This window comes from Syngnathus scovelli, chromosome 19 (assembly GCF_024217435.2).
Source record: "Syngnathus scovelli strain Florida chromosome 19, RoL_Ssco_1.2, whole genome shotgun sequence".
NCBI lineage: Eukaryota > Metazoa > Chordata > Actinopteri > Syngnathiformes > Syngnathidae > Syngnathus > Syngnathus scovelli.
In genome coordinates, this window is record NC_090865.1 from 7,257,334 (window position 1) to 7,278,535 (window position 21,202).

The 21,202-nt window shown below is 52.0% G+C and overlaps 6 protein-coding genes across 12 annotated transcripts; 5 read left to right on the forward strand and 1 right to left on the reverse strand.

The window, feature by feature from the left end:
* The first annotated feature begins 352 nt into the window (after positions 1-352).
* Positions 353-5,636, forward strand: rfx5 (regulatory factor X, 5). The gene is made up of 10 exons (XM_049751789.1): positions 353-1,449; positions 1,521-1,554; positions 2,201-2,283; positions 2,366-2,488; positions 2,559-2,675; positions 2,796-2,874; positions 2,946-3,144; positions 3,218-3,300; positions 3,365-3,490; positions 3,560-5,636. Exons 1-10 carry the CDS (start codon positions 1,328-1,330, stop codon positions 4,496-4,498), a joined length of 1,905 nt encoding a protein of 634 aa, XP_049607746.1. The 5' UTR covers positions 353-1,327; the 3' UTR covers positions 4,499-5,636.
* A 117-nt stretch (positions 5,637-5,753) lies between these two features.
* Positions 5,754-7,883, forward strand: LOC125987453 (gastrula zinc finger protein XlCGF57.1). The gene is made up of 2 exons (XM_049751862.1): positions 5,754-5,895; positions 6,437-7,883. The coding sequence occupies exons 1-2, from the start codon at positions 5,841-5,843 to the stop codon at positions 7,255-7,257; spliced, it is 876 nt and encodes a 291-aa protein (XP_049607819.1). The 5' UTR covers positions 5,754-5,840; the 3' UTR covers positions 7,258-7,883.
* Positions 7,884-7,971: 88 nt separating this feature from the next.
* On the forward strand, positions 7,972-10,085 carry LOC125987451 (gastrula zinc finger protein XlCGF8.2DB). Its single transcript, XM_049751860.2, has 2 exons — positions 7,972-8,173; positions 8,695-10,085. The coding sequence occupies exons 1-2, from the start codon at positions 8,119-8,121 to the stop codon at positions 9,615-9,617; spliced, it is 978 nt and encodes a 325-aa protein (XP_049607817.1). The 5' UTR covers positions 7,972-8,118; the 3' UTR covers positions 9,618-10,085.
* Positions 10,086-10,228: 143 nt separating this feature from the next.
* LOC125987460 (interleukin-11-like) lies at positions 10,229-13,822 on the forward strand. 3 transcript variants are annotated; one of them, XM_049751873.2, is made up of 5 exons: positions 10,229-10,945; positions 12,428-12,594; positions 12,664-12,762; positions 12,962-13,129; positions 13,299-13,822. In XM_049751873.2, coding segments are annotated over exons 1-5 (612 nt in total). In that variant the 5' UTR covers positions 10,229-10,944; the 3' UTR covers positions 13,476-13,822. The 3 variants fall into 3 exon arrangements, with proteins under 3 accessions (XP_049607830.1, XP_049607827.1, XP_049607829.1); XM_049751870.2 differs by having other exon boundaries at positions 12,428-12,762; XM_049751872.2 differs by having other exon boundaries at positions 10,229-12,762.
* LOC125987463 (saxitoxin and tetrodotoxin-binding protein 1-like) lies at positions 13,814-16,178 on the reverse strand. Its single transcript, XM_049751879.1, has 6 exons — positions 16,019-16,178; positions 15,254-15,399; positions 14,876-14,940; positions 14,636-14,803; positions 13,962-14,066; positions 13,814-13,879 (listed from the first exon to the last, which is right to left on the reverse strand). Exons 1-6 carry the CDS (start codon positions 16,133-16,135, stop codon positions 13,842-13,844), a joined length of 639 nt encoding a protein of 212 aa, XP_049607836.1. The 5' UTR covers positions 16,136-16,178; the 3' UTR covers positions 13,814-13,841.
* Positions 16,179-17,173: 995 nt separating this feature from the next.
* On the forward strand, positions 17,174-20,615 carry ube2g2 (ubiquitin-conjugating enzyme E2G 2 (UBC7 homolog, yeast)). 5 transcript variants are annotated; one of them, XM_049751893.2, is made up of 6 exons: positions 17,174-17,316; positions 18,146-18,181; positions 18,876-18,921; positions 19,091-19,209; positions 19,427-19,567; positions 19,959-20,615. In XM_049751893.2, exons 1-6 carry the CDS (start codon positions 17,274-17,276, stop codon positions 20,069-20,071), a joined length of 498 nt encoding a protein of 165 aa, XP_049607850.1. In that variant the 5' UTR covers positions 17,174-17,273; the 3' UTR covers positions 20,072-20,615. The 5 variants fall into 5 exon arrangements, with proteins under 5 accessions (XP_049607850.1, XP_049607851.1, XP_049607852.1 ...); XM_049751894.2 differs by having other exon boundaries at positions 17,203-17,316; positions 18,146-18,263; XM_049751895.2 differs by having other exon boundaries at positions 17,313-17,417; positions 18,146-18,263.
* The last annotated feature ends 587 nt before the right edge of the window (positions 20,616-21,202 follow it).

The following is a 21,202-nucleotide window of genomic DNA, read 5'->3' on the forward strand; positions in this document are numbered from 1 at the left end:
ACATGCACATTTATTGGTCATATTGATTTTATGTTTTTATGACGTAATGATTTTAGTTGCGTATGTTCCAGACAGGTTGTTGCTATGTAGAAAAGCCATGATCAGCTCCTCTGTCTCGTAACTGGGTAGATCAGACGACGTCGTCCAATCCAAATAATCTCCGTCAGAAAAAGGTTTGGTCTCCCCGAATGAAATGCGACCAGATTTGGGTATCCGGGCAGGTTAGGGCCCGCCCGCCAATGGGAATGGACGTGCGCTTTGTAGTCAGGCAGACATAACAGAGTCGTCCAATCACAAAAAAATTTCAAGGGCTTTTTTTTTTTTTGCTGTATCTTGGCTCAGGTACTTTCCTTTTCTTTTTTAAAATGCTAACTCCAACGCTAGTCAATTGTGCTCTAGTGCTTGAACAACGAGAGTCACTGCCCGCGTTTTGGGATTACTTTGAAATAAAATCGAGTGGAAAAATCAGCGGCGGGCTCGCTTCGACGCTTGCTAGCTGATGCTATTTGATAGCAACGAGCTCGGCTTGTTTTGTTAGCTTGCTGGAGACAAACGTTGCCGTCGTCGGTAAAGTTCGGATGTCATCGCGCTTCCCACTTTGTGCGTGCGCTGATAAGATTTAGTAGGACGACGGGGCGGAGGAGGACATGAGGGTGACCACGGCATGTCCGCTAGCATGACGGCTAGCTGCTTAGCCCTATGCTAACGAAGCCGACACATGGCGCCGGGCGGCTGGGTCAGCAGCCTTGCGTTACTTCGGTGTTGCCTGGCGCTCGGGGAGCAAACGTGCCGCAGAGGCGCCGTCCGTCCCCCACGATGACCCCAAACTAGCTAAACGTTTAATCATGACTGGTGGTGTGCGCTTATGGACCTCATACAATTAATGTGTCCACACAAGCGGTAGCGACATTAGATGGAACGCTTCTTGATATCTGCAGTTTAACATGTGAGTAGAGCAGCAAGTGGTCAGTCCGTCTAACTCATGGTTCTGGGGCTCGAATCTGGGTTCACCTTTCCCCCCTCCCAAGTCCTAAAACATGTTTGTTCATTAAAGGCCAACTTGTGCAGTTGGCAATGCTTGCGGGTCTGCACGCGTATTGGCAATTCCATTTGACTGGCGACGGCTCCATTGTTTGTCGACATGTGCCTTGACATGAAGTGGTGACCAGTCGGGGATGTTAGCTGGTACGGGGTCAACAAGCAAAGCAAGAGGATGAATTGTGAATTGGCAAGTGGTGTTGCTTGTTTTGGAAGTGTGAAGACCAACTTTTACTGTACTGCCTTTGTACAGATGGTGCTCCTGAGCACCGTGTAGTCAGTGGTCCACATGTTGGAGGAGCAGCACCGGGGCCACCCCGGCGGCGGCCAGGAGGAGGACGACGACGCCAAGGCACCCGATGCCCATACCGAGCCCAGCATGTTGCTGCAGAAGCTCAAGACAAACATCTCGTACGTCGCCGGACAACATCAACCACACAAGCCATCCAACGGTCTCACGGTCTGTTTGTCCTCCGTTGCAGAAAGAGTGTTCAGGCCAAAGTGGACCAGATCCTGGTGAGCGGCACATGGACACACAGCTTCATATGGACGGCTCGGATGTAGATGTAGGCCGCTTATTTGAGGGCGGCGTGGTTCGTTGATAGAGTGGTCGTTTCCCAACCCAGAGGTTGAGTGTTTGATCCCTGGTCATCGTGACCATGTCCAAGTGTCCTTGAGCAAGACACCGAAGCCCTTCAAAATGGCATTTCCCACAGTAACACCGCAGAACATGCACGGGCATGAATTGATGATCATTCAGTTGCCGCTTTACTCCGTAACATCCGTCAGAAAATCCACCACGGTCTCGATCGTTTTGTTTTTTTCTCCAAGTGAAAGCGGAGACGTTTGCTACGGTATTATTTTTCATGAACACAACGCAAAGCGCCACTCGAAGAATTTAAATGAAATTGCAACAATGCATCAAAATGGAATCGTAGCCTTGAGAATCCAATGAAAAGAAAATCTGTGTGGAAGAGAGGCGCAACCCGAAAAATGCTCACAGGCAAGTCTCAAAGGGCTTCACATTTACAAAAAATTTACAATTATTCTCAAGCATCCCCTGATCTTAAACTCCCAATGTCCGTCCGGTAGCCGTGGTTGTTGCATTGCCGCGAGAAGACGTTTTCTGCTGATGATGTCACGGCCTATTCTCGTCTGACAGCAAGATGTTCAACGCTTCTCCGACAACGACAAGCTGTACCTGTACCTCCAGCTGCCCTCGGGCCTGGCCGCTGGCGACAAGAGGTTCGCCTGCCTGCCTTCTGGCTGCCTTCTGCCGCACCGCTCCAAAAGCACTCATACTAACGATGTGTTTGTGTGTGCCTAGCGTCGGCTGTGACAGTCCGTTCAACACGTCTGAACAGGTGCACACCTGCAATTGGATCCGCAGCCACCTGGAGGAGCACTCGGACACGTGTCTGCCCAAGCAGGATGTCTACGAAACCTACAGGTGAGTGAACGCGTGTGCATGTAGGGTGACCTGTCTTCCGTGCTGTCTGCGTATCCTCTGCTCTTTTCAGGCGCTACTGTGAGAACCTGCAGCATCGGCCGCTGAGCGCCGCCAACTTTGGCAAAATCATCCGCGATATTTTCCCCAACATTAAAGCTCGACGGCTAGGAGGCCGAGGCCAGTCCAAATATCCTGACCCCAAACGTAGCGCGGCCAAAGCCGCGCCGTGCTTTCCTTTGTGCCACATCGCGTGTTGTGAACGTGTCAAGTGTGGCTGGAGCTTTTTCCCTAACTGCCGAGGCGCCACGTACTGCTACAGCGGAATCAGGAGAAAGACCGTGCTCAACATGCCGCTGCTGCCCAGCCTCGACCTCAAGAGCGACCCGGTACACACACGCGTGCATGCCTCGAGGTCAAGCCGGCCCCATCTCCTTGTCCTCTTTTTCTGCGTACTCAGGCAGAGTTGACGGAGTTGGTGCAGACGTACAAGCAGGAAGTGACGGAGGCAGCGTGCGAGTTGATCTGCGATTGGGCGCAGAAGATCCTCAAGCGTTCCTTTGACACAGTGGTGGAGATTGCGCGCTACCTCATCCAAGAGCACATTGTCAATCCCAGATGCCGCCAAGCCGAGCTGGTGGCGTCGGCAGCGCTGGCTGGTAACATGCGCGCGGGAGAAGATTGGCTCGGATCCATGTTTGTGGGCCTCACCATGTCCCCGCTGTGTTCCAGGAGGTCCCGCCAAGCCTCACAAGGTCATCAAGAAAACACCCCCTGTGTCCAAATGCGAGAGCGACGCCCCCGCCGACCTCAGGGTAGCCGAGTGACCGCCTGCCAGAGTCCAAGTCGCTGTGGCTCACCACTTCCTGTTTTCCTCAGGACTGTGGAGACTCGGCCTCCTCATCTGCCTCGAAGTCACCGGCCGCCGACAAGGCGGTGCCCTTGGCCAAACCTCTGTCGCTGGAGGCCCCGCCCTCTCCAGCCGTCTCATCTCTTCGGCCTGCGGTAGGTTGCCTACAGCAGCTGTCAATCAACTTAGATCAATCAAATGAAACCGTGTGCGTGCGTGCGCAGGTGGAGGCGTACATGAAGCAGCTCCCCCGAATCCTGCCTCGCAGCTCCCTCCCTGACAAGATGCCGCTGTCGGTACGCTCCTCGCCACCCTCATTGGCGCCCAAAGATGCGGGCGGAGCCTCTGGAACGGGCAGCCCGGCAGCGAGCAGTGGGGGCGTGAAGGTGATCGCCATGGCGACGCTGCCCCAGCAGCAGGGTGGCTCGCTGCCCCTAATGATCGTCCCCCAGGGCTGTTTGTCCTATGAGCGGGAAAAAGCGCCTGCGTCGGTGCTGCAGAAAGCGCGGGAGGGCGCAGTTAAGCGCCCTCACGAGGCCGCAGAGGGCGTTTCGACCGTCACTTTGGCGGGCCCTCCAGTCAAACGCAAACGCGGGAGACCGAGGAAACCTCGCCCAGAGGACGCTTTGCCCCAGCCTACCACGCCGTCTCAGCCACCGCCGCCATCGGCAACGCCCCACGGCCCCGTCATCACCTCGGTGACAGGCGGCGTCATCCAAAAGGCGTCGTCATCTGTGTCCACCTCGCAGTCGGTGCTGGAGCTAGTGATACGAGAGCCGCCGGGTCTCCTTTTGAGCGCGCTGCCCGCGCCCCCCACCGCCACCCGGCCGGCCCCACTGGCCGGCGGCGGCCCACCTGAGCCGGACCACCATGCCCGGCCGCTGCTGCTTTTCCAGAGCGCGGGGAACGCCGGATGGGAGCTGGCAGCATCCGGTCGCACGCCAATGGTGGAGGTCATCCAGAAGGCGCCCCGACCCAACAACAACAATACCGGCACCAGCGGCAGCACTAGCAGCTGCATCTGGCCTTCACCTGAACCTCCTCGAATGCTACGTGAGTGCGGCCAAGTGGAACCCGTGTTGGTGGAAGTCGACCCTTTGTTGTCCTCGTCGTCTCCTCCTTCTGTAGCCAGAAAAGGGGAGGAGCCGACTCACAGCCCCTAGATGCTGTCTCTCTTTTGACCTCGCGGCCCCGCCCCCTCATCATTCTCGCAGGCAGAAATCCCAGTTTGGCCACGTGCTTGACCGACGGCGGGGATGAATGAAGCCTCGACCTCGAGCCCAGATGCTGTTGCACTCAACTCGCACTGTGGCTCCTCCTCCGTCCATCCATAGGACACCCCCCCGGCGGAGCCCAAACATGAAGTAGTATTCCGGAGGAAGGGACAGGAAGATGACTTACTACGGGTCAGAACCTGCTCCTGGTTCTTTGTGCTGACCTCCACACTTTTGTGTGCTGCTTTGTACTTTTGCTGCCATAACTGTTCTTCCACGCATGAGTGTGTACATACATGTGTGTTCATGTGTGGGTTGTATGTGTGTGTGTTTGTGTGCGCGCACGCTCATCTCAATGCTCTTGTCTTCGCCCAGAACGATGAGCACAATGGTGGGCAAAATGCTCACATGCAGTTGTTTGCGTGTCAGCGCACAAATTTGTTTGCACTAACACCACATTTTTTATGTGATGTCATGTGATGATGCATATTGAGTGTTGAGAATGAATTTTGGGAAAACCACAACAAATGGTAGTCTGCCGTCTACAAAGCAACGGTGGGGAGATATGACGTGATGTGGAAATTCTTCATTTATGTAGGAAGGCGAGCTCGACTTGAGAAGTCGGTGAAGAAATCCATGACATGAAAATCGGTGATCGGGTAGTTTGCGGATCAATTGTGCACCCGCGCCGTCTTGCACTTTTACACAGAAAGTAGGAGGCAGAGGCAAGGAGTGATGTCACGTCCAAGACGTCAATTTTAGGCTGTTACGGCGAGGGTTGCGTGCGCTCCCCTGCCCTCGGGCATTGTGGATAATATAGTTTATGTTTCTCTGTTGCTATGACAACGTGTCCCGCTCGGTCTTCCTGTGAGTTTTTTTTTTGTCTTTGTTTGTGTTGAGTTTGTGTTGTTTCGCGTTTGCACTTTATACTTGTTCTTGTGTCTTAGCATGAAACCGACCAAGTCGGTCCAATTGTAAAAAAAAAAACTCAACAAGATGCCAATCATGAGTGAAACGCACCTTTGCTTTCCTTGCGTGTGTGTAAATTCTATTTTTATTGTCGAATTGAAAACTGAAATTCAAACTATTGTGAGACATTTCCTTATTCTATTTTAAAACGCTAATCAAATAACCAGTCGTTTTCCCACTTTTAAAGGGCTTCGCCAAAAAGTCTACCTTAGCTTTTATTTTTGAGAAGGCGAATGTAAAGGTTGGTTGACTTCCGGGTTGGAGCTCGTCGACCTTGCCAATCGGAAAACCAACGATCGATTGGCGCTCCAAAACGCACGAAATGGACTCACGTCGCCAGTTCGCTTCGCATTTGGAGCCCAACTTCAACGTTGAAGGTTTGTTTTCCACCAATTTTTTGCCGACGTAATGAAGGTTCCCCGCTTGGGCAACAGCTAAACTGTTAGCAAGAGCTAGCTGCTTATGCTACAATGTGTTACCAACCCAATTAAAAAACGAAAAAATATAAAGTGGTGTGGTCCGTCGTTGCTTACGAACACATAAAAAATTGACAGTTTGTTACTTTTACCTGCTCAAATACTATATTTATAGAATAGAATGCCTTTCTTCTCATTGTACAACAGGTACACAACGAAATTGGTTCGCAGTAGGGGGAATGAGGTGTGAACTGTAGAGGGCTATCCCTAGCATAAGTAAATCGGCATGGATAAGGAAGACAGTATAAAACAAACCGAGTCCACTGGTGCAGAATTGGAATTATTAGATAGGTGAATGTACCTTCTAGAATTGCACAAGGTTACGTTTGCCAAGTAGTAGCGGTATCAGACAGATAAATTGACTTTGCGTGTGGAATTGCACAAGATTGTATACATCTTGGCGGAGTCACACTTGTGCTTTCTTCTTTTCCGCTCGTTCCAGTGGTGTTGCCGTCCGACGTGCTGGAAGTGATCGTGGAGGAAGACCGGCAGCTGCTCCCGCCCCCACGCGTTAAAGGGGAAGAGAAGAGCCGAAGCGAGCCGGACGAGCGAGCCGAGTCAGACGGTTGCGACTCAGAGGTGGCCGCCAGGACAAAGCGGTTGAGCTGCCTGCAGTGCTGCCAGACTTTTGACAACAAATACCGGCTGGTGCACCACAGCAGGATACACACGGGCGAGCAACTGGTCTGCGCAGTGTGTGGCAAAAACCTCTCCAGCAGGAGCAACCTGCGCACACACATGAGGACGCACTCATCGGAGAAACCCTTCACCTGCTCCGTGTGCGGCAAAGGCTTTTCCGTCAAGAGATACCTGGTGTCCCACATGCGAATACACACAGGAGAGAAACCTTACTCCTGCTCCGTGTGTGGCTCGGGCTTCAGCTACCGCATGTCGCTGGTTCTCCACATGAGAACGCACACGGGAGAGAAACCCTTCTCCTGCTACGCTTGCGGCAAACGCTTCTGCCAGAAAGGCCAGCTAAGAGCGCATACCAGGACACACACCGGAGAGAAACCCTTCTACTGCTCACTTTGCGGAAAGACGTTTTCTGAGCGGGGGCACATGATTTCGCACATCAGGTCGCACACGGGTGACAAACCGCACGTATGCTCGCTGTGTGGGAAAACCTTCGCCACCAAGAGGAACATGACTATCCACGCCAGGACACACACCGGCGAGACGCCATTCAGCTGCAGCCTTTGTCACAAGAGATTCCCGCACAAGTATCAGATCACCCGACACAAGTGCGCTAACGTGCAGTAGCTCGGCCGCAGAGCGAAGTAGCTCGGCTTCAGAGTTGCGTGAAAATCCCATCCCGGTGATCCCGGAGTCGGGTATGATTGCCAACGGAATCATTTGCTCATTGCCGACTTTGTACGCGGTGAACATTTTAGGGACTATCGGGGCTTTCTTATACACTTTCTTACGAAGCCTTCTCTCAGGAGTCAAACGCACTCTGCGGACAAAATCCACATTGTTTTTTTGTTTTTTTTAAGGTGGGGAAGTAATCACATACGGATTATAAGGATTAATTGCGAGTTTTGTTTAACCTATAGCACAATGAATAATAGTGTTATGCTGTTTTTAAACCCACAGTTTACTTGTGAGTTTTGTCAAACCTATAACACATTGAACAATAGTGTTATGCTGTTTTTAAACATAAACTGTTAGTCAGTTCGTAATTAAGAACAAACTGTGTTTTAATGTTTTACATTGTAAACCTTAGTCAAATTAAACTTAAACTGGACACATATCTTAATCCTGCAAATTCCCCATTAGAGATGGCACAAAACTGTTGCACTTAAAAGCAACATGAGGGTCATTTTGTGTATTAATGGCGGGCCTCTCCGATTTTGGCATATTACACCATAAAATGGCTCGAGTGTCAACTTCTGTTTTGATGTTTCATTTCCAGTGCAAACAAAATGCGGGAATTCTCGACACCATCAAACGAGAAACATTTCCGCACGCTATTTCAGAATAGGGTCGTCCGGACACGCCTCAAGACGTCACCGCGGCGAACGTTTTATTTTGAAACTTTCTTCCGGTCGTCGCATCAACGGAAAAAGCGTAAACGACAGACTAACGGGCGGGTCAAAACACCACCACCAATCCGCCAAAGAGATGGAGCAACGCGTGCAAAAGCCTTTGTGTAGTCAAGTCAATGTCAAAAGTGAAGGTCGGTGAAGTTCGTCCGTCAATCGATATTTGAAATGCGAATCCAGGATGGATGGGCTGTCGGGCTGCAAAGCTAAAGCTAGCAGAAGCCCCCACGCGGACTGGGCCGGCTCGACTGCTAAAATGTTTCTACAGTGGCCTTTCAAGCCTTTCCTCGGCGAACTGCACAAAAGCAGCTGCTAAACAAACAAACAAACAAACAAACAAACAAACACATCATGCTCGAGTGCGCTCATGTTTTCTGTCAGCATATCATGTGGTTAGACAGTCCAATGCGTTGCTGTGACCGGCAGGGGGCGGCGCTGTCATTCGAAAAGCCGTGATCGTGTGGAGACAACTTTTGACATTGTGCAGAAAGCAGATTGGAGCAAGAAAATGTCGACTCGGATCGCCTTTGCGTCATGAGCGTTTGATTACGTAATATGCTATGATTCTGACGCTGCTTTTGCACATGTTCATGAACCGAGCTAACGCAATCAGTCTGTCTTGAGGTCCATTTCAGAGCCTTTGTTTGTGGTTCAGGTTTGCCGCGGGATGTGCTCAAAGTGGTGGTGGGTCAAGACGAGCGGCCGGCCGTCCCCTGCGTCAAAGAGGAAGGCAGGGAAGATGAGTGTCCGCCCATCAAGGAGGAAGAAGAGGAGTGGCACATCAGTCAGACGGAAGGTCACGTTGCCCGCTCGCCCGTTAAGGTGGAAGACGAAGGCCGTCAGATGGCAGGGGGGGAGCTCAGTCGCACCCTGGCCTCGCCAGCTGAGGACATCAGCCCAGAGGCCGACTCGCTTTTAGCGGCGCTCCACGATGAAGAAGTCAAGGAAGAAGAGTCTCCCTCCGACACGGAGGAGAGCGATGGCAGCCGAGACAGCGGTGAAAACGATGAGCGCTTTGAGTGCCGGCAGTGCGGCAAAGGTTTTGGAAAGCGCAAAAACTTGAGCACGCACATGTCCCTCCACACCGGGGAAGCTTTCAGTTGCTCCTTTTGCAGCAAAGCCTTCAAGAAACGCTACAACTTGCTCATCCACGCTCGCGTGCACACTGGAGAGAAACCCTTCGCCTGCTCCCTGTGTGGCCTCAAGTTCTCCCAGAAGGCAAGTTTGCTGCGACACGCCACCACTCACAGCGGCCACAAGACCTTCACCTGCGCCGTCTGCAACCTCAGCTTGTGTCAGCGCTCCGATTTAATCGTCCACTCGCGCATCCACACTGGCGAGAAACCTTTTGACTGCTCGCTGTGCGGCGCTCGCTTCTCTCAAAAGGGAAGCCTGGCCAGGCACGCCAGGACGCACACGGGAGAGAAACCCTTCTCCTGCTCCGTCTGTGCCGGTGCCTACAGTCGCAGGTCCGCTCTGCTCAATCACCAGAAGGCGCACGGCAGCGGCAGGGGGGAGGGTCTGGGCACCGCCCGCACAACCAATCACAACGCGAATGACTCGCGAAATGCAATCTGACCTTTATGGACTGTGCCTCGATGAAACTGGAACCCACAAAACTGCCATCAAAGATCCTTTTGGAGTCAAGTCCTTACGAAAGGATTTGGGAGAAATTCCCATGCAGGCATTTTTATATCGTGGTCTCCAACGAGGACTCAAAAACACGATACAGACCTTTTTTTAAGGAAAGGGTTCGACCTGGAATAGAGCAGCTGCACGGGACGGGAGTGTTCCCGATGGCCACCGCACCCCTGGTTATCACTGCAAGGAGCTTTTTATGGAGTGGTCCGCGTCAGTGACGCAAGGGCTGCGACAAGCAGCGCTCGCTCATCTTGTGTGCGCTCCCTCTAGTGGTATCCGAAAGAATCGCTGAATCAAGTGTTCCAAGCGTGCGTGTTAGAGTGGTAGTTCAGCTGTGTTGGAGAAAATAATTAATTTTCATATTGTATACTTGCATCTTTTACTCTATTAAAGTGCAAAACTGCATTTTGGGGCTGACTCTGACCGGGTCATCGTTTCCCCAGGCTCCTTTGCGCAGAGATGGGAAAGCCCACGGTTGTCCAGAAAACCGGGACATAGATAGTCCGTCTATCCATTGAGTGAAAAAGTGTAACAGAAACGAGGTGGGCTGGTGACGTTTGTCGCGTCACTGACTTCCCATCGGACGTCCCGAAATTTTTCCGAGCAAGCTGAAGAAGCGGCCTTTCCTCTCCACCGTTTCATTCGATGACAAACGATCGACCGCCAATCGCACAGTTGCTCAGCCGCTGTGAGCGCGTGACCATGACATCATTTTAGGGGGCGGGGCATGTTTTCTGCTTGACTTTGCTTACTTACAAAGAAATTTTTTTTAGTCAGACGTGTGTGCGTGCGTGTGTGTGTATGTGTGGTGGGGGTCAGCGTGGGCGTTGATGCTTGAATGGCTTGGTGGCTGGCTGATGACTCAGGTGATGTGTCATACTCACACACTATAAAGGGGAACTTTCACATATGCCTACAAACACACACGTACTGTACACGCATGCTGTACACACACACATGCGTGCACACACACGTCCGCACGTTGGATTGTTTATTACATACGGACCCACAACAACATGGGACGTAAGTTTGCTCTTTTGCTCTCATTTCTAAGGGCTTCCTGAGTGCATGTGTCTGTCTACAGCATGAACGTGTGTGAGAGAGACGGAGATGATTTTGCATGACCTTATTCCTACTTCCAGGGCGCACAGAGCTCTCGACTAGTGAACAAAAGAAGCCATAGTGGAACTAGAAGAAGGCTAACGTGGAGTTGAGGAGCACAAGTATCACGGAAAGGAACCTAAGTGGAGTCGTAAGAAGATCAAGTGAGGACAAAAGAAGCTAAATACAGCACAATTCCACAAAAGCTATCTGTACTGCGCTTGCCTTTCATATAGGGTCAATCTTGCAAATACCGAAGTCAGTTGTGACGTCATGTCTTACAGGTGACAAAATGGCACCGTCCGCGGTTTGCGCGTTTGTTTTCCCCGTTCGTATTCGGCTTTTTGGCTCGACCCGGCACCGAGTTTTCATCCTTGTTTTGTTAGGGCCGCCGTCGCTTTTCGCTTCCAAGTATTCTGAAACGTTGGGTGGGCGTTTTCAAATGGCCAAGTGAGGGTCATGTGACCCAGGTGGCGGAACTCTATTGGGCGATGCTCGTCAACCTCTGGAGTGGCAGACACGTTCAACTGGCCGACGGCGTGTCCGTGACGCTCTCAAAAAGTACTTTGAAAAAGTGGCGCGCCACAACAACAACAAATGAAGCAACATAAATGTACCAATAAAGATGCGGGTGTGTCGTGTCAGGCCGTCGCAAATGATTCAAGCTTTTGGCCCGTTACCTTTTCTTCCTGGCGCCGCGCCGCCTGCCTGTCAGACGCGCGCGACAATGTCTGCATGCGCGCGTACGACGTCTTCGCGTGTGTGTGCGAGGGAAAGCGAGCAAGTGTATGTGTGTGTGTGCGGGATTTTTACACAGTATATGTGAGACTGCGAGCGTCTGCATGGGTGTCAGGGAGAGAGCCTGAGTGCGTTTGCATATGCGGATTTGCGTGTGTCTGTGCGCGTGCGTGCCGGTTTCCGTGCGTGAGTAAGCGTGGGCGTGTGCGTGTGTGCGCAGACAGTGATGTCATCATCTGCATTAATGCACTGAGTGAGCGCACTCGAATTCATGAGGAGGTCACACAGTGTCAACTCAAAGCAGCTAAAGTTTAACAAGCTACAGAGGAACTCAAAGTAGCCAAGATGTGACTCTAAAGCTTGATGGAAGCGTGAATGTCGTCATGTCTTCCTTCATCAAGTCAAGAAGACCGCGGAGTTTGTAGAGGTGACTGCTTGAAGATGATGGTGACGGTGCGGGTCCGCCCCCCGGGCGCCTCTTGCGTCTCCCCGGAGGCTAGTCGGAAGTTTGTCTCGGTCGAAATTCCAGCCGGAGAAATGTGGAAAGTCCGACGTTGGTGTGCCGGCAACGCGTCTGACTCAGCAAACACATGCAGGCGGGCGCCGTGCGCGTGTGCGCGAGCTGGCGTGGTGGTCACACAGCTTGTCAGCCACTTTTTGCCGCTGCTTGTTATTCAATTCTCGTGCGTTTTCATTCACTATACACCTACAAGAACTTTATTCACATTCAGAATCTTCGAAGCTTCTTTCTTTGCCTTTCATTTCCATGCATGGAAGTGACCTTTGGACATGTCGTTGATGTTGTCATTATCAAGGTTGTCGTTGTGCTTGCTTCGTCATAGTAGTTGTTGTCTCGTCACGTCGCCCTCTTATCAATCACGATCACGACGGCCCTTTTTCCTGAGCAGTGTTTCGTGACTCCGCCTCCTGTATGCTGCGCCTGCTGCTATTGGTTGAGCTGCTCGGACCGGCGCGTTGCGGCCCCGCCCACCACAATGCCATTCTCTGCAACGTGCTCAAGTCGGCTGTCAATCAAATGGACGTCATCAGAAAGACGGCGCGACGGCTGCAACCCGTGCGTGCTCTTCGACCTCCCGCTGCTGGTGCAGCAGCCCCGGTGGCAACTTTTGCATTTGCCTTTCAGTACGACGAGGAGGCGGCGGAGTTGGACGGCTTTCTGGACACTCGACTCCAAAGTCTTCCCGTCATAGCAACGACCGCTGCCCACTTGCGCACGTGGAAGGTAAACAATCCCCACACGCTAGTCTTTGTTTGTGCACGCCTAGCTTACGGGTGAGTGTCACAACTGGCAACGCGGATGTACCTGCTCGCTCATTTGTTTCATTTCTTGCCGTGATGTTTTGGCGAGGCGCACGGCGTCAAACACTGAAACATGTCTTGACGACCGGTCTCACTTGTCCCATGCGTTTTTGTGGTGGCAGGCCAACGAATCGCTGTTGAGGCTGCACGCCAACGCGCTGGCCTTCCGTGCGCACGCGGAATGGCTGAAGGCGGCCGCTGAGAACGTCAGCTTGCCCTCCGAGGCCGCGGGGGTCTCCGCCGTTCACCTGCTACGCCTGGCCAACCTTGTCAGGACGGCGCTGATCCAGGTGAGCCCGACCAAAAACCACTCTTGGACCGCTCACCAGTCCGTGTCACATCACGTGTCACGACGGCCATTCATCCTGAAAGTTTCCGCTATCGATCGAGCATCTCTCGTTGCCGCAATATGTCAGGCGGCGGCCAATCAGCTTCTAAATCTGGCTTTGTACCTTTCAGATGGAGGTGGCGTTGCCACTGCCACCGCTGCGGCCCTCGCTTCCAGCGGTGCTGACAGCCTTCGAGGCTCTGCGCTACTCGGCCGAGATGTCACGCCGCTTGGACGTCTTCTGTGGCTTCTCCAAGCGCCTCGTACGGCATCTGCGCAGGGTGGCTGCCTGCCCTTCTAGAAGATGAAGGCCAGCGCGTGGGGTAGCTCGCCTTGGAGTTGCAATGGACGAGATTGCGCGACCGACTGGTTGCCGGTGCGCCGCTTGGCCACAGATTACGACGGCCTTTCTGACATCTACTTTCCCCCGAGCTGAGCCGGGATGAGTTCAGCATAGGGCGGAGACCAATCACATAGACAAGGCGTGCGTAGACAAGAGAGCGGTTGGCAGTGGATGTCATGCCAGAAGTGGACACGGGCACTTGACAAGGGAGTCACTTGGCCGCAGCATGACAGCAAGCGGCAAAAAGTGCATGCCTTGCGCGAGACTCGGGCAGCTGGCGCGACACAAACTAAAGGACACATGTTGCTCTTTGATTTCTTTAATGAGCGCTTCAGTTGATCATGATGACTTCGTGGTCTTCGCAGAAGTCTGTGGGAGACAGCAAACATGTGACTTGCAGGAGCGACACCCTTGGCGGGACTGCGAGAGAGGCGCCAGTGCGTCTGCAAACCTTTTTTGGGGTCGATCAGAAACATGGGTTCCCCGGAGAAGCCCAAGCACTCGGCCTGCTTTTTGAAGTTCTCCAGCTGCGAGTCCGTCACTTTGTTCCCTTGAGCTGCGGCAGACAAAATGGCACTGCTTTGGAATTACGACGTGGCACCGCGAGATGCCGGAGAGGCTTACCACCACATATGCGATGCAACTGGCTCGCGCAATACCCTGAGGGAGGGTGCGCACCCTGTCGCGATAACCGCACGACTCACTACTCGACTCGCCTTGGCCTTTCCTGGCAATGAAAACTGCTTGTGTGGTGCTTAACTATCCGAGACGTCACGGCGGGAGCAGTTTTTGGCTTTAAATAAGTCGTTTTTGGCTTACGGAAATTCAATGGCTTATGGACCTTTTGTGTGTTCAAGAATGGCTGATGTCGATGGGAAAAAACGTTTTTGGTCAATAACCCTCAAAACAAGATTCCGGCAGCTGTATTGCTTCGGCCTGAGCAGAAAGCGAAGGCGGCGTTAAAGCGCTACCTTTACCCCGTCCTTCAGTAGTTTTGGGGGACAATTGTACTTGAGTGTGAGATTTGGCTTCTTTTTCGCCTATCGGGGTTTGGCTAGGAATGTCGCTGAAATAGGAAGGAAAAAAAAATAATCGGTTGAGCTGGGCTTTCCGTTTTCTACACACCAATCAGATAGAGAGCGCGGATGCTAATCTGGTCGTTGACGATGTCGTCCAGGTGGATGCCAAAAGCCCCCAGGAAGTCCTTGAGGTTGCTCGCTGTAGAGTTGATGTTCATCACTTGGCAGCCGTCGCACGTCGGCAGCAGTTGGTAGGTGGACGAGATGTTTTGCACTGAGGACGACAAAACCTCAGCGTCAGCATCCGACGCGCCACCTGAGACGTCAAACTACAAAGATGGCAGACTTTTGCCGGATGCCATGTTGCCGTCGATGGAGATGTTCATCTTGGAGCCGTAGCAGGTGCCGTTCCTGCAAAACAGAACGCTTACAAAAGTGTGGGAAAAGCCCGTCGGAAGGCAAAACAGTGCAGGAGCGGTCATGAAAATTGACGCATGACCTGTATGAAACGAGCGGCGGAAAAGAGGTGTCGCTCAAGTGTTGCAAAATAGTGAGAAAGCTTCAACACGTGTTGTTGATATTGTAGATGACAGCAATACCCGCAAAACAGCAGTAAAAAGCTGTGCAAAGCGTTGCACTGTTATCAAGCAAACGAGTCGCAAGTGTGCTCCAATGTGGCCATAATTAGGCAAAATAATACGTGGGCGCACGCCCGAGCACTCACATCCCCATCTCCTCGTAGATGAACAAGTCCTTGTCGTTGTGGGCGGCGGCGCTGATGTTGAGGCGGCTGCCGTCGGTGATCTTCAGGATGGCGTCATAGGCTTTGTTGTCGGTGTAGCCCGCGATGAACGTCCACTGGCCCGACAGCTGTGTGCAGCCAAGCGCCCACACGTCACGCGCACCAGTGCAAGCTAGCATGCGCAAACTAGCGTACGCAAGCTAGCGCGTGCGTTCTCGCTCGCGCTGCTCCTGAGCTTTTTCCTTTTGCCCAGTTGGCCCAAAGGCCGCCAGCCTCTTGCTTGTACAGGGTCCGGCAAAATGATCTCACAGATTTGTAGGTTTAATAAAATGCAAATAAATCAAAGAAACAAAAAAGTTTTAGTTTTATTTTCGTCAAGTACATATAATGCCGTTTTGTTTCGTTTCATTTCATTTTCGTTTCGTTTTTGTTTATTAAACCTACAAATGTGTCAGACCATTTTGCCTGACCCTGTATTTTGGGCACTCAATCGCCGGCATCCCTCAAGCTAACAAACTCAATCCAATTGTTGTCAAATTGCATCACGAAGAAAAGTGTCATGAAACGCTCGCAGACATTCGGAAACAAAAGGATTTGCAAAATAACTATCGGGATAAAAAATACTTTAAGGAATAGTTGAAGTGCTACCAAAAGTAATGCCCCAAAAAGATGGAGGATCCGGAAGTGCCTCAAGTGTAGTGTAGGTTGTTAAAGGTTAGGTTCGGGTTAGCGCGCGTCGGGGCTCACCTGTTGGCGGTTGTCAAGCGACAGCGGGGCGAGCAAAGGCGCGCACTCTTCGGCCGGAGGCGAGGCAACAGCGGCCGAGCAGGCCAGGGCAAACAGGAACAGGCACGTAACTTTCATGATGAATGAAGGCCAGGGCAAAAGCGACAACGGTGCTGGCTGCAGGCACCACCTTTATAGCTCTGCCTTCTGGAACTTACCCAATTGCGACCCGCTGTGCCTTGTTGACCCGAGGGTACGTGACAAAATCAATCATTCACTCCGCCATTGACCAAACGACATTGAACAACTTTGACTTGCGTCAACACCATCCCAACATTTACAAGGTGGACTTTAGTCACGTCAGACATTTTCTTTTGTCCCGCAAGACCAAATGGAACGTTCAGCCAAGTCTCCCCTTTTGGAGCCATCTCAGGGGCAAGCGGCCATTATGCCTGAGCAAGTGGCAAAATGGCCCTGACGTTTCGTACGGTTCTTGAGAAGCTTTGCCACTTGACTTCCCTTTGAGTAAATTTTGTGACGGTTAATGATATTTGGTGGAACGAGTTGAAGAGTTGAACTTGTGCGAGTTTATTGTTTGCTGACCAAACAAGGGACCCCTATAGTGCAAATGAGCCACGCTCTTCAACTGGATAAGACAGGCAACAAAGAAGAAACACAAAAGAATCCAAATCTCGTCGAGACCTGACTACGAACGACGGCGCGCTCGAGTCAACACGTCATACGACCCCAAGCCCGCATGGATCGAGCAAACAAAGAACATCGAGCGATCCAGACGGCAAACAAAGTGTGAGGCCGCTGGCCTCGTGTCCAAGGTGGCCGGAGAGCGGCAGATCGAGCAGCCGGCCCGGGGGTCGGAGGTCGTCCTCGACTTGCTCCTTTGGAGATAAAAACTGCCAGCGAGCGTCTCGTACTCAGCTGTGCAGATTTGCCGTCACAGATCGACGTTTGTGGCCCTGTTGTGCATGAATGCAAATGCATAATTTACTTTAAATGCACTTTGTGTATTTATTTTCTTTCATTTTTCTTTTATGCCTTCTTACAAATGTTCCCGTTTTATATGTTTTATACTGTATTTTGACGTCATCTGTGGACGCTCAAGGAGCTCCGTCATTTTCAATGTTCAATAAAGATTTTTTTTTCTTCATTAAAAAACGAGGCGGCTCAGTCGACCTGGACATACGCATGCGCGTTGTGAGGCCTAGCGTGTGACGTCACGGTGGTCCGGTTTCGGTGTCTCGTCGACGACGGCGGCGGGATGGCGGGCACCGCACTCAAGAGACTCATGGCCGAATACAAACGTGAGCACAACTGCACTGACAGCTTCTGCAGCTGTTCGACAACAACAACGCCACCAGCACGCTTGGTCGCTTTCTTCTTCGACGTCCGTCGCTTCCAGAAGGTGCCGCGCAGGCGGAAAACCAAGTTGGGAGATTACACGCGCGAGCTTTTTTGTTCTGTTTGGGTTCCACACGCCTTTAGTTACGAGCGTTTGCTTCGCTCGAGCAAAACGCGCTAGCGACACATTAGCGTTGTTGTTTTGTTGTCGTAGTGGTTGTCTAAAGCTAAATGCTAACGTAGCTTCCGGTCCGACTTACGGTGCTCTTTTTTACCCCTTTCAATCTTTATTTGAATGCGGAAGCACATAGCTGCTACACCAGAACAAAAAGTTCATACAATACGATGTATGCTTTAAGGTTCAGCACCTAAAATGTATCAATTCTAATTTATCACGTCATCATCATGATGATGAAATGGACCTGTGCATTTAGCAAATCTGAACAAAGCAATTCCACTTGAGGTGGTTGGCCGACTCCTTTCTGTGTATTGGACATTAAAGTGACTCGCCCCGGAGCTACACTGCTCTTCTCTCAAACTGTCCCGAAGAAATGAGGCCACGCATAGTATGTGCAGGCATGTGACGGAAGCAAATGCCGCGTGACCACTCACTTTATTTCGTTTTGAGCAAACGTTCACGTTGGGATGAGAATTTAATCAGGCGCGAACGTGAATTTTATCATATCAGTTGCACCACTTTTTTGAGTTGGGGTTCTGCAAGGAACATGGCATGGATTGTTTTTCAAGCAAGGTGCGCAGCTCATGTTTGCGTGGGTGTGTATGTGTTTCCAGAGCTGACCCTCAACCCACCGGAGGGAATCGTGGCAGGTCGGTCATTGATCTTGCAGCCTGCGGAGAAGCTTCTACGCTAGGCAAATTCCGCGAGGGATGGACGCTCCTGCTAAAAAACGTTCGACTGCCCTCAGTGGAGTTGTCACAAGATGGCGGCAAAGCATCACAGGAAGTAGTTTGGTGGCACCAAAGTGATTTGAGACGTCGCTCGGAAACGGCAATCATGTCCGCTTTTCTAGTCTATTCGCAGACAAACTCACTCACCCAAGTGACATTTTTTTGTGCGGTGGGACAGCCTTGTTTAGATTCCAATTGTCCAATAGTGATAGCAGAGGCATGAGCTCGAGTTTGCAAATGTTTACTTTTACAAAGTTGCGATCGGCACCTTTGCCGCTTTTCTGAGGGCTATAAACAATCAAATTGCTTACTGAATCCATTTCACTCTGAAGTTGAAATCAATTGTCCTGATGGAAACAAAAAGGTGTTTCGCTTCGAATCCGGTTCGTTGCGTAACCGCCACAAAACACTCAACGCATCAACCAAAGGTTGCTCCGATGCCTCAGCTGACGCCTCCAAGGCGCGGCTCTGGGGTGCCCGCCAACAAAGTGCTTTGCCGCCATTCAGTAGGACCCTGGCTCTCGGGGATGAGCGGGAGCGTCTTCTCGGCCGGGCTCAAGTGTGGACTTGCTGATGGGACGTTTGCGCTTGGATGTCTTGCTCTCTCTCACAGGTCCCGCCAACGAGGAGAACTTTTTTGAGTGGGAGGCGCTCATCATGTGAGTTGACGGAGAAGGAGGCGCTTAATGCTGATGTGTCCCGCGCACACTAACGTTAGCATCGCTAAGGCCGAGCGCACAAAAACGGACTGCGGCGAGAACATTTCCTTTTTTGCCGTCGAGTGTTGAGTCCGTCGTGTGAGTCGCTGTTGCTTTTTGTGCCTCTCAGGGGTCCGCAGGACACGTGCTTCGAAGGCGGCGTCTTCCCGGCCGTGCTTACCTTCCCCTCTGATTACCCGCTCAGCCCCCCAAAGATGAGGTTCACCTGCGACATGTTTCACCCCAACAGTACGTGTCGGCACTTCTCTCATTTTTCTCTCATTTTTCCCTTTGAAGCCGAAGCGGCGCAATAGTCATCTCTGGCAAGCCTTGACAGTACGCCAGAAGGGAAGAAGTTCAAAAAGTCCATTCGGGCACCAGGCCCCATTGGTTTTTGCCGTGCGGACGTGTGACCATTTACTGAATGGCTGTGTTTGCTGCCCCTCATGCCCCCCTTCCCTTCCAGTCTACCCTGATGGGCGGGTCTGCATCTCCATCTTGCATGCTCCCGGCGACGACCCCATGGGCTACGAGAGCAGTGCTGAGAGGTGGAGTCCCGTGCAGAGCGTGGAGAAGATCCTCCTCTCCGTAGTTAGCATGCTAGCAGGTAGCCGCTCCGCCTAACTTCAGCCGGGAACAAGTAATGGTTTCTGCTCCAATGCTTTTGGGGTTTTTTCTGTCAGTCCGCCTTGGTTTGGGTCTGCTGTGCTGAAGCAGCCACACACACACACACACACACACAAAACACTGAAGACTTTTAGTCAGTACTAGTATGATAAAAACTCCAATGTTGTTTCTAGAAACACTTGTTACTCTTTGATTCACGACTTTTGCCGACAGTTCCGATCCTCATCATGTATCGGTCAAATTTCCCAAACGGGACTATGGGTACTTTTTCATTCTGACGTCAATCCTGTCCCCGAGATAATTTTAGGGGCATTTCACCAACGAAACTTTTCACCCCCCGCCCCTTCTCCCTCTCTCTTGCTCTCGCTCAGAGCCCAATGACGAAAGCGGCGCCAACGTGGATGCCTCGAAAATGTGGCGGGAAGATCGGGACCACTTTTACAAACTGGCTCAGAAGATCGTACGCAAGTCCCTCGGCCTTTAGTGATGACATCATCGCCCAGTGCCGTTTGTGTGTGTTGTGTGTATGCTGCGGCTTGGATTGCTTAGGGTTGGTCACACAATTTCGCAATGTGACGATAGGCAACCGCGTACAGGAGCGGACCCTCGAGCCCCGCCTATATAGGAAGTGATGTCACGTCATGAGCCCTGCATCCCTGACTGCTGATTGGTCGTATAAAACCATCACGTGACATCACGGAACGCCGGAGGGATGCCAACTGGCGAGACGCTGGCGTCGGGAGGCACTTGGTGCGTTTCTTGCATGCTTTTGACATCCGGCTTCAGATCTCGTACGAGGGTCCTCTTTGTCCTCACTTGTAAGACTCTTTAGCCCACTAGTAGGCTGTCCTGTTCTTTCCGCTCAGACTTTTAGCTGAAGTTGGATATCCAAGAAAGTTTTCAAGGCTGTGTGTGTGCGAACCACCCTTTCTTACTGAAACAATCTGTAGTGCAATTTGACTTCATAGGCAACGCTCATCAAGATGAAAGTGACAGAGAAATGTTGTACAATAAACAATGCAAAAGTTGTCCTTTGTCCATCCATCCATCCATCCATCCATCCATCCATCCATCCATCCATCTTCTTCCGCTTATCCGGGGTCGGGTCGCGGGGGCAGCAGCTTTAGGAGGGACTCCCAGACTTCCCTCTCCCCAGCCACTTCATCCAGCTCATCCCGGGGGATCCCAAGGCGTTCCCAGGCCAGCTGAGAGACATAGTCTCTCCAGCGCGTCCTGGGTCGTCCCCGGGGTCTCCTACCGGTGGGACATGCCCGGAACACCTCCCCAGGGAGGCGTCCAGGAGGCATCCTGATAAGATGCCCGAGCCACCTCATCTGGCTCCTCTCAACGTGGAGGAGTAGCGACTCTACTCCGAGTCTCTCCCGGATGACCGAGCTCCTCACCCTATCTCTAAGGGAGAGCCCGGACATCCTGCGGAGAAAACTCATTTCGGCCGCTTGTATCCGGGATCTCGTTCTTTCGGTCACGACCCATAGCTCGTGACCATAGGTGAGGGTAGGAGCGTAAATCGACCGGTAAATTGAGAGGTTTGCCTTTTGGCTCAGCTCTCTCTTCACCACAACGGACCGGTACAGGGTCCGCATTACTGCCGACG